The 12189-nt window shown below is 38.8% G+C and overlaps 1 protein-coding gene across 4 annotated transcripts in view; it reads left to right on the top strand.

Annotated features, from left to right (window-relative positions):
* Window positions 1-12189, top strand: part of KIAA0232 (KIAA0232 ortholog) — a 69565-nt gene that overhangs the window by 43399 nt on the left and 13977 nt on the right. For 3 of the 4 annotated variants that reach the window (XM_030491268.1, XM_030491269.1, XM_030491270.1), the window contains exons 4-6: window positions 5197-5263; window positions 6658-6739; window positions 7993-11290. In XM_030491268.1, the coding sequence (XP_030347128.1) occupies window positions 5197-5263; window positions 6658-6739; window positions 7993-11290 (3447 nt within the window). The remainder of the gene's footprint in view (window positions 1-5196; window positions 5264-6657; window positions 6740-7992; window positions 11291-12189) is intronic. The other variant, XM_030491271.1, reaches the window with a different exon arrangement.

The following is a 12189-nucleotide window of genomic DNA, read 5'->3' as shown; positions in this document are numbered from 1 at the left end:
AATATTCTGAGGTCATGGATCTGTTGGAGATTACTGGGATCAAATATTCACAAGCATCAAAAGAGAAGTTAATAATTAGCATTTGTTTTTCTGACCGGTCCAGTGTCTTTGTTGTAAATCATTATGTATTCCAGTGAAAAGATAAAGATTTAACTGTGTTCTCACTACTAAAGGGTCAAAATACATACATACAAATACATACTCTTCAATGGTTCTTAGTGTCATCCACCTCATTACGATGGAGGGAAATTCCATAATGTGAAGTGGAACCTTGTTTTATTCCTTTGAACCGTGTTTTATTCCTTTGGCTGCTGGTTTGGTGGATTTATTTATTGATTCATTTATTTATGTAGTTGGTGATTTTGGGGGTTAGGGATCTTTTTTTTTTTTAGTCTATCTCTCAAGTACCTCTTTTGAGAGTACTTGTAATCACATAAATTATATCAAAATGTTAGAAAATTAAAACTTAGACTTTTATCTAGCTCTCATCATCCTACAAAATATAGAAATAGATGTGTGGTTGCAGTGAATCACATTTTATGCCTTATTCAGTTCACGTGGCTTAACAGCTGATTCATACAGAACAGCTACCTAATCCTGCTCTTGGTGACAGGCTGCATGCCAAGAAAACAGTCCTGGTACACTGCAGTCAGGGTACCATCTCTGTCTGGAGAGTCCTATGACCTGTTAAAAGAATGAATTGGAAGTATAAATATATTGATTTACTTATTGATTTACTACTAAATTAGTAGATTGTTTGAACTTGTATTCTGCGAGTGGAGTGTCTGTATGCTGCTCCAGATGATGCTGCTTTAGCAGGGCTTTGGACTAGATGATTTCCAGAGGTCCTTTCCAACTTAAACAGTCTGTACCTCTGGGAAAGTGAAACGAGGATTTGGTTTAAAAGTGTAAGCTAGAAAGCTCTGAGAAGCCTAAAAGCGCATGAATGATTATTTTAATTGTTAAAGTAAAATGAAGTGTAATGCTTTCCTCTTTTCAAAAAGCTTAGAGGAACTTAGATATTTCCTCATACCTTACAGGCCTGAAGTAACAAGCCATATTTAACTACACAGTTCAGAGCTTCTGGAGGAAGCTTATGTTAGGCCAGAAGCAAAAAAATGAGACACCCAAACCCAGAACAAACCCCCCCAAAACAACCCTTCCCTTTGAGTGGTATAATTTGATACAGTTGTTCTGTTTCTGTGGATGTATTTATGGTAGGTCAGATTCTAAGTTCTGGCTGTCAGAAATTTGTTTTCCTTTTTTGTCCAAAACTTTTGGCTGTTATGCAGATGCGGATCTGCAGAACAGAGTATACATCTGCATGGCATTTTTTGTATGGAAGTAGAGAGCCGTAACCAGACATCATTACTGGGTGATGGGAAGTGGCAAAAGCTCAGCAGAACAAAACAGTTTTGCTGACCAATGTAGCCTCAGTTCCATAGAATGATTGTGTCAAATAATAGTGGTGCACGAACATCTGTGATCAAACTCAGGAATAACTTGTTAAATCTACTAGATGGTGACTGCACAGTCCTTGTTTGCAACACTCAGAAGTAACCTAGCAGAGATAAATGTCAACAAGAGTTAAAGAGATTTGTCAAGAATCTGAGAGGAGCTCATGTTTCACAGCTTCTTACTAAAAACTCTCAGAACATAGAAAGAAGCCAGTGCCCACTGTTAACGTAGGCAACAGTTTTTAGTGGATTTGAATTTGGTGTACGCAATGCTGGTTTTTGTTTCCATGGTTCACAATTACACTGAGCATTTAAAATTTAGAGAAATACTTCATAAGTAACTGGATTTAATATCTTCTGGGAACATTTTCTGCAGCTATACAGGGGTGTGAACGTACAAAAGCAGTCAGGTTGCTTTAAGCTAATGAGTTGCCACTTGTCATCTGTGACTGCGCTACTTCCAAAGTAGAGCACATTAAAAAGATCTTTAAGATGTGGTATTACATAGAGATATATATATATATGTATGTATGGTTGAGTTTTTTTTAAACAAAAAAACCCCCAATATTTCATTCATATATATATATATATAAAAAAATGTCTGTAAGCTTTGCTGGGTTTTAATTGCTCTCATTCCTCGTTATGCAGAACTACGTTAATTTGGCTCTGAATAGAGTTGTGTTGGTCAGTAAGGAAGACATTGGCTATTAGAGTCGTGTAACTCCAGCAGTCAGATTGACTGTTCTTGTTCATGCTGGGTGAGTTCAGAAGCTTAATTTATCTGTTAGCACGGCCACTCTTATGCCAGTAACATTACACCTATCCTTTATGTAATCCTTCCCTTGCTTCAGCCAGCTGATGAAAAGCCAGGAAGAAGAACTTTTGATGGAACTGAGTGTACGTTAAAGCAGGGGAAGGAAATAGGAATATGTTGGAAACAGTAGAACAGAATAAAATGTGTTTGGTGTGGAGGAAGTTTTGCTGTATAGGATGAAAAATGTGAATTGAAATACGACATGCTGCCCTTTGTAGTTTGAATGGGAGAGAAAAGGGGTAGTAGAAATCTGGGTCAGTAGTTAAAATAATCTTGCAGATAATCATGAGATTTAAGCCTTTCGTGTTGGAATTACAAAAGCAATCATAATTGGGCACTAAGGCTTCCAGGTTGAAAAATGTTTTTAAGGTTCTCCAGGATTTGTACTCTTTGGGGACTGTCTTTAAATTTGAACATAAGTAAAGCACGTCAGGCAGATCACCTAATTCTGTTAACTGACTGTGTCCTACTGAACCAAGCCAGCGCCTGGAATATCTTTCTTTCTGGCAGTGGGGTTGCTGCAACTGCAATGCATTAACTTCGACAATGAAAAAACGCAGTAACTAAATCTCATACTCTGAGAACAGCACTGTCACACAGGAAATAATCGCCGAGGCATTCGTTACATTAAGTCTGCAGCTTGGTTTTATATACTGCAGTAAGAGGTTGAGCAAGTGGTCTCTAGAGGCTTGGCATTCTGCACAGTGGCTTCCTCCCCCCCCTCTTTTTAAAGCTAGCACTGGCTCCACCAGGGAGCTATGCAGGACAGCAGGCAGCGCGTCAGCTGACTCCAGTATTAGTTTCATGGTACAGGAGGAAATGAAGCGCTTGATTCCAAAAGTTTTCACGTCTTCGGTGTAATGGTGAGCTAATTGTCGCCGGTTTGGGGGATTTTTTTGACGTGGTGTTATAATTAATTTAAGGAAGTGAATCTCTATTCCTTAGATTTTGAGTATTTGCTACAGGTGTCCGATTAGAGAGTTGGGAGAGCTGAGCCAAGCCAAGGCCAGCTCCTCCTCTGTTGCCCTTTCAGGGGGACGAGGGGGGAGTCAGGAGTGCTATAGGCATAAAGTGACAATTATTAGAACTGCGGAGGTTTGTCCATATTACTGTGCTGCTTGGTTCTTTCTAAACAACTTATGTTGTGTTGGTAAATTTACTGATAGAGAAGATGCCTTCTAAAGTTTAATATTGCTAAGTCATCCTCAGTTAAGTATGTGGCATAAAGGTTTATATTTAGCACTTCAGTGTAGCAATGCAGTTAGGAACAGAAAATTGCTTTCTCACTTGACTGCAACTAATTGAAATTTAGAAGTTAGCCTATAAGTCGTTGCTTCAGTATATGATTTTTCAAGTGTGTGTTTCTGGCAGAGGATTAAACAAGCTAGTTTCGCTGTATAAATTAGTTTTCCCTTTTCCATAATATTTTCTTGTGCTTTATCAACATATACTCGTATTTCTCAGCAATTTCTAGCCAGTCATCAGGAAAGAGGAGAAACTCTTAGATCTTGGGAAAATGAAAGCTTTATACCACCATGGTGACACAGCAAATCAAACTGTTTTTTATGTGTTTCTGTAACTTGATATTTGATCTGCGTTATTTTTGAAGAGAATGCATATTCCATGACTATATGCACACAAGATCATGTCAAACTCAGAAGGTGAGATAATTTTGTAGGAGGTTTGTGTAAGTCTCAAAATCTCCAAGTATGATGGGGACAAGCTGCTGGAGTTGTTATTGAGGAAACTGTGCATAGCGTACAAGAAGCTGCACAGTTCTCCCTCATTACCATTCTCAGCTGGATGGTAGCGTGCAGGGGACTTCTCATCCTCCTCACTTGTTACAGATTGTTGTGTTTCGCTGTGATTCCAGCCTTCTGTTAGCAGTTACAGAAAGTGCAAAGTGTAATCTGCAAGCATGATCCCTGAGCATTGAAATACTAAGAACACAAGCATCTGTACAGTACACACCTCACCTAGTTTTCCTTCTGGCACGAATGGTCACTTCAGGCTATATGTTTGTATTAAGTATTTTGCTGTCTGGAGTTCAACTTCCATTCCATTAGATAGCATGGGGGTTTCTCCTATGAGACAGCTGGCAGTATCTTGTACCATTTTGTGTGTGTGTTTATTTTTCAGTATTTTGCTGTTCTGGTGCTGATGGTTTATCTAGAACTGCTTGCAAGTCTAGGCAGATAATAAAAGCAGAAGCATGTGAGAATAATGCTGAAATGGGATTAAAAAGAAGCTTGAATGTATGGAAGGTTTATGTGGAGGAAAATAGAGGTTTATATGGAAGATAAGGTGTTTATTTTTCCCTCTGCTTTCCTGAGCAAACAACACAATGTTTAGAAAGAGAAAAACCTGGGCACTGTAAACTGGCAAAACTGTGGGTAAGTGTAGAAGTGTTTCCTCTCTAGCAGCTTATACATACGTGTCTTCATACTGGTTTCCTTTCACCTTCACTCCTGATTTTCAATAACCTTTTAACAGTCTCTTTTTCACAGGTATAAATTGTGCAACCAGAAGGGTCAAGCTTAGCTTTTTAAAATGCATCTTAGTGATCAGTTGGTTCTTGAACTTTTATCATGAGACTCCAAAGTGATCAGTGCAGTAAATGTGAGGGTGCAGAAGCTGCAAAACCTTGGAAGTACAATACTGCAACAATGTGGCTCGTCGTTTGAATGTGTGAACCTGTTTCATGGGATCATTTTGATCTCTAATTCATGTATTTATAGGAGTGAATGTATACCTAGGAATAGTTTTTGTGGGGTTTTAATGCATAGTTACCATCCAAAAAGAAAAACGCATCTGCTGAGCTATGTTCACTGTGTTGATGTGTTTCTATAAAATTAATATTCTTTTTAGTAAGTTATGTTTTCTTTTTCTTTTTTTTTTTTCCCCTGTGGTTTTGTTGTTGTGCAGAGCTCTGGGATTGAAACGTTAGTGGAGGAGCTTTGCTCCAGACTGAAAGACCTTCAGAGTAAGCAAGGTGAGGAATAAACCTTCAAACTTCTGAGGCCATATATATTGTATTCATAAGCTGTGAAACATTCTCAGACTTGAGGGTGGGGGAGTGGGCTGTTAATTCAGTAGCTTTTAATACAGGCCATGCAATTTTAAAATACATTTGAATAATTTCATTCAAATAGTTTAAGCAATTCTATACTAGTATGCTTTGTTTAGCTGAGAAATAGCCATTCACAAGTGGAGTTTTCCTCATGAAAAGCTGTACCTGTTCCTATCCAGCTATGCCTGCTTTTTTTAGTTTAAACCACAACAGGATTATTCACTAAAGCAGGCATAGCTGGATATGAACATTCATTCCCCCTACCCACCAAAAGAAATCAAAATAGTCTTGAGTTTGTTCCTTTTGGGTATTGACACTTGTAAAAAGTAGACTGACCTCAGACCAGTTACATACAAGCTACACCTGCGAAGAGCATCCAAGTAGCCATCACTGAGAGGTGTGCTTAAAGTTTCTGGGCTTTAGGGGAATGATAATGGGGACTTGATGTTGCCAAGCTTAGGGCAGGGAGCATAATGTAAAATTGTGGTGTCTCCAATGAAAGTTCATCACAGCAGCTTTTGGCACAGTAAAATTAATATGCTTAGCGTGTAGTATAAATAGCAATAAGTAAGGGATAAATATTTACCTGCCTAAAGCATGGGTTTTAGCTGTTTCCGTTTCCCTTTTTCTGTTTTTAAACAGTAATTGCTAGTCAGCTCTTAGTATTTCATAGTGCTGTGCTGTGACGTTTTCTTACTGACCCAAGGTGATTTGACCATTTACTGGGGGGGGGGGGGCCAAGTAAAATTACCACATATCTCGCAGCATTTTTTGGTATTTTACAGATTTTAATAGAAATAGAAATCTTTAGAGCCACCCCTCACACAGAAAATATGCCTTTACATCTACCCAAAGCACAGCAACTACTGCAGGGGTACTTCCTTGTCGTGAAATAGATGAGAAGTTAGATGCAACCATTCATAAAAATACTTAGTTAAATCATTGATTTTTAAAAAAATCTCTTTTATATGTAGCAAGGTAATAAGGAGATAAGGATTTGGATATGAAATAACTGAATATTCAATAGGAAGTCTCCTAGTGAGGGCATTGCTAGCCATGAAGTTGCACACAGCTGCCTGCCAGTCGTGGCTGGTGAAATTTGCAGGCCTTAACAACTGAGGAAAACTCTAATCTTGGATAGTAACTTGTAATTTCTTTATGTATAACAACCAGACTATAAATTGTGTTATTTACAGTGTTTTATGGAAATTTACTGCTATTACAAGAGTACATCCTGGTGCTTTTGTTAAATACTGTTAAATACACTGGCGTTTGGAATTTTTCTCTTAAGCATTCGGAATTTTCTTCCAAAACAGAGGAGAAGATTCACAAAAAGTTAGAAGGCTCTTTGTCTCCTGAGACTGATTTATCTCCCACAGCAAAGGATCAAGTAGAAATGTATGCATTTTTTATTCTTATTATCTGAGATACTTTTCTCTTTTCTCCTTTTACTGCTGTATTTTAACACAGTGAAGTTAGCTTAGTGGGGAATCTGGAGTTTTTTGGATATTAAGAAATACATTTTTTTCTTTCCATCTTCTTTTGTAAATCTTATATCTGTAAATATGAGCATTTGGTACCATGGGATAGCTTAATTTCTGGCTAAAACAGTCCCGACTGCTTTCTTTTGCCTATATTCAGAACTCAAACCATACTGTAAGACAAGTCAACTAGACAAATTAAAAGCCTTTAAAACAGCATTAATTAACATTTTAAACTCAGAGAGAATCAGTTTCCTAAGTTTCGAAGTCCTTGTCTTCTGTTGCAGAAATGCGAAACAAAGTCTTTCATAACCCTTAAACTCTTTATAAACCTTAAACTCTTTGTACGAGTTTCCAAGTACCTGAGTCCTGTGTTACTGACGTAGCCAGGAGTTTCATCATTGACTCCTCTTGGAGATATGACTGCTTCTTGTATCTCTTAATAATAACCATTGGTAGCAACGGTTTAGTAGAAACGTTGCTAAATGGATGGTAGTTCTTCAAGGAACTGATTGTGCTAATGTTCATTTAACGTAACTGACTTCTGAATATTTTTAATAGGTTTTCATTGAAATGTATGCAATTCGGTATACTGTCAAACACACACTACTTCACGCGTTGCAGAAAACTGTATTTTAATCTTGTCTCTGTTACATAAAGCTTCTCAAGAACTAATCTTTTTTTGCAATTTCTTTTGCTTAATAATTGGACATCAAACTACGTAGACCTTAACAGATAGTGTCTCATTTCACAAAGGAGAACTTATGAAACTGAAATTCAGGACTGAACTGACTGAAAATCAGGACCTCCTCATTTACGCTCTAAATGAACACACTTCAGAAGACTGTAGTAAATCGCTACATTATCTAATAAAGCTGGAGTCAGGCCTTCACTGTTCGAAGCATCCACAATTTCTGTCTAGTAGTCCTTAAAACTGGGTTTGTTTTACTTGGCAATATATTTTTAAACATATATTAATATAAGCACTTCTAAATCTTATCTTAATCTCCCCTTTATTATCCTTCAGATAAACAGTGCACTGAGTGGCATGTACATATGTAGAACAAATTAGATCAGTACTGTTTTGATGTGGTTTTAATAATAGCTTCTAATCTTACTGCCTGCCTGAAGTTCTGTGATCTGAATGTCACCTTTCTGTTTCTCTTTCAGGTACTATGAAGCATTTCCTCCTCTTTCTGAAAAGCCAGTTTGCCTGCAGGAAATTATGACTGTATGGAATAAATCCAAAGTATGCTCTTACTCTAGCTCCTCATCTTCATCCACTGTTCCACCAACTAGCACGGATACATCTTCTCCAAAGGACTGCAATAGTGAAAGTGAAGTAACTAAAGACAGAAGTAGTAAAGGATCAGCCACTGTACAGGAGAGAACCCAGCAGAAGAAAAGTAAAAATGAGAAAGAAAACAAATTTAGTAACAACACTGTTGAAGAGAAGCCTGTTTTGTATAAGAAGCAAGTGCGACATAAGTCTGAGGGAAAGATACGTCCTCGCTCCTGGTCGTCTGGATCCAGTGAGGCTGGCTCAAGTTCTAGTGGTAATCAAGGTGAATACAAGGCATCAATGAAATGTATTAAAGTAAGGCACAAAACAAGAGAGGTTCGAAGTAAAAAAGGGCGTAACGGGCAAAGCAGGCTTTCAGTGAAATCTGGTGAAAAGGCTGAAAGAAAAGTCCACAGCGGAAGCAGCAGCAGCAGTAGCAGCGGGTCCATCAAACAGCTGTGCAAAAGAGGTAAAAGGCCATTAAAAGAAATAGGAAGAAAAGAAGCTGGCGGTAGCGATGGGAAAGATTTGTATTTAGACAGCAGAAATGAAAAGGAATATAAAGAAGAACCCTTGTGGTATACTGAGCCGATTACAGAGTACTTTGTTCCTCTTAGCAGAAAAAGCAAGCTGGAGACTACATACCGCAACAGAGAAGATATATGTGGCGTGACATCGGAGGCTGTAGAAGAGTTGTCTGAATCAGTGCATGGTCTTTGTATTAGCAACAATAATATTCATAAAACATACCTCGCAGCAGGTACTTTCATCGATGGTCACTTTGTAGAAATGCCTGCAGTTCTAAATGAGGATATTGACCTCGCTGGGACCTCAATATGTTCTCAACCAGAGGACGATAAATATTTAGATGATGTTCATCTGTCAGAACTAACACACTTCTATGAAGTGGATATTGATCAATCCATGTTGGATCCTGGTGCCTCAGATACAATGCAAGGGGAGAGTCGGATTTTAAATATGATTCGACAAAAGAGTAAAGAAAAAACTGATTTTGAGGCAGAATGTTGCATAGTGTTAGATGGAATGGAGTTGCAAGGGGAAAGTGCAATATGGACAGATTCGACCAGCTCTGTTGGTGCTGAAGGGTGGTTCTTGCAAGACCTTAGTAATTTAGCTCAATTTTGGGAGTGCTGTTCATCTTCTAGTTCTGGTGATGCGGATGGGGAAAGTTTTGGAGGAGATTCTCCGATCAGATTCTCCCCCATCTTAGACAGCACAATGCTTAATTCACACATGCTTGCTGGCAATCAAGAGCTCTTTTCAGATATTAATGAAGGGTCTGGTATAAACTCTTGTTTTTCAGTGTTTGAAGTGCAATGCAGTAACTCTGTTTTACCATTTTCTTTTGAAACACTCAACTTGGGAAATGAAAATGCAGATTCTAGTAGCACTGCTAATATTCTTGGGAAAACACAGTCTAGATTGCTAATATGGACCAAAAATAGTGCCTTTGATGAAAATGAACACTGTTCCAATCTTTCAACGAGAACCTGTAGTCCATGGTCACACTCGGAAGAAACACGTTCAGACAATGAGACTTTAAATATTCCATATGAAGAATCCACGCAATTTAATGCAGAAGATATTAATTATGTAGTTCCTAGAGTGTCTTCGAGTTATGTAGATGAAGAAATTCTAGATTTTTTGCCAGAAGAAACTTGCCAGCAACAAGCTAGAACTTTAGGAGAAATGCCCACTTTGATTTTCAAGAAAAAATCTAAGCTAGAATCTGTCTGTGGTATTCAGCTAGAACAAAAAGCAGAAAGTAAAGACTATGAAGCTACACAAGGGTGTAGTGAAAGCAGTCCACATGGAGATGGCTACAGCTCAGGGGTTATTAAAGATATTTGGACAAATATGACAGACAGGAATTCTGCAGCGATGGTAGAAATAGAAGGAATAGAAGATGAATTGTTTTCAACTGATGTAAATAATTATTGCTGCTGTTTGGATACAGAAGCAAAAGTTGAAACCCTCCAGGAGCCCAATAAAGCAGTGCAGAGATCAGAGTATCACCTTTGGGAAGGTCAGAAGGAGAATTTAGAGAAGAGAGCCTTTGTCTCAAACGATTTATCAAAAGTAGATGGTGGTGACTATACTACACCATCAAAACCTTGGGATGTTAACCAGGATAAAGAAAACTCATTTATACTCGGTGGTGTGTATGGGGAGCTCAAAACATTTAACAGTGATGGAGAATGGGCCGTGGTGCCACCTAGTCACTCAAAAGGGAGCTTGTTACAATGTGCAGCTTCTGATGTAGTGACAATAGCTGGTACAGATGTGTTTATGACTCCAGGTAATAGCTTTGCCCCTGGTCACAGGCAATTGTGGAGGCCATTTGTGTCGTTTGAACAGAACGAGCAATCAAAGAGTGGAGATAACGGATTAAATAAGGGGTTTTCTTTTATCTTCCATGAAGACTTACTGGGAGCTTGTGGTAACTTTCAAGTCGAAGAACCAGGGCTTGAATACTCATTCTCTTCCTTTGACCTGAACAATCCATTTTCACAAGTTCTTCATGTAGAGTGTTCGTTTGAGCCAGAAGGAATCACATCTTTCAGCCCTAGTTTTAAACCTAAGTCAATTCTGTGCTCTGATTCAGACAGTGAGGCTTTACACCCCAGGATATGTGGTGTTGATCGAACGCAGTACAGGGCTATACGGATTTCTCCGAGGACTCACTTTCGCCCAATTTCTGCATCTGAACTTTCTCCAGGTGGTGGAAGTGAGTCAGAATTTGAATCAGAGAAAGATGAGGGAGGTATTGCTGTCCCTTCTCAAGTAGATGTATTTGAGGATCCACAAGCAGATCTCAAACCTCTGGAAGAAGATGCAGAAAAAGAAGGGCATTATTATGGAAAATCAGAGCTTGAATCTGGAAAATTCCTTCCCAGATTAAAAAAGTCTGGAATGGAGAAGAGTGCGCAAACATCATTGGATTCCCAAGAAGAGTCGGCTGGGATGTTGCCAGTAGGGAGCCAAGATCCCTGTTTAGAATGCAGTATGAAAGAATCTCTAGATGGGAGGGCGATGGAGAGCTCTAAAGTAAACTGCAGAATAGTGGAGCCGCGTGAGGAGACTGGCAGGTTTTGCAGTTGTAAAGCAGGGTGCCACTTCCCCACGTACGAGGATAATCCTGTTTCTTCAGGAGAGCTGGAAGAGGTATGTGGATATATAACATTACGGAATTTGCAGCTGGCAGCTGATAACCAGCAATTTGCCATGTGACAGTTCAATTGGAATGTTTGTAATTGTATAGCTCTCTAGAAAATACAGTGCTGTACAAACACTGGAGGTTCCATCGGAACATAAGGAAACACTTTTTCACTGTGAGGGTGACCGAGCGCTGGCACAGGTTGCCCAGGAAGGTTGTACAATCTCCATCCTTGGAGGTATTCAAAAGACATCTGGACACGGTCCTGGGCAACCTGCTCTGGGTGGCCCTGCCTGAGCAGGGGGAGTTGGACATGGTGACCTCCAGAGTTCCCTTCGAACCTCAGTCGTTCTGTGATTGTGTGAAAAATGAACCATCTTCAGGCATGACGCTGTCATCTTGCATACCTTTAGAAATATATGCATGTGTACACTCATGTGACTTTAAAATCTGTTCAACTTAGGTTTTTAGCTTACCTGATTTACATATAATATGTTAAAATGTGCATACAGTTTGATTAATGAGATATTACTGATTTTGATTCAAACCTATTTTAAAATTTTCAAGAGCAAGATCTGAAGTCAGTCTTTTCGATACAGTTACTTCCAAGTAGAATTTGGAGTTGAATTATTGGATGTAAACTTCCGCAAAGAAAGGTTTGTAGAAAGGCTCAATTGTCTGGAAACTAAGATGTTGTTGTGAGCATAGACACAAAAAGAAAGAAACCATGGATGCACAATATCCATCGCTACCACAGGACTGTAAGGAGGCGTAACTATTAACTACAGGTTAAACTTGGAGTTTTCTTTCAGGTAATTGCAGCCATAGGTTAAGTAATGATCAAGAGCAAAACTCTTTTCCAGCCAAAAGCATCCAAGTTTTTCTTGCTGTGAGCTGCTTCTGCTCT

Source organism: Strigops habroptila, chromosome 7, assembly GCF_004027225.2.
Source record: "Strigops habroptila isolate Jane chromosome 7, bStrHab1.2.pri, whole genome shotgun sequence".
Classification (NCBI taxonomy): Eukaryota; Metazoa; Chordata; class Aves; order Psittaciformes; family Psittacidae; genus Strigops; species Strigops habroptila.
This window is presented reverse-complemented; position numbering and strand designations above follow the sequence as displayed.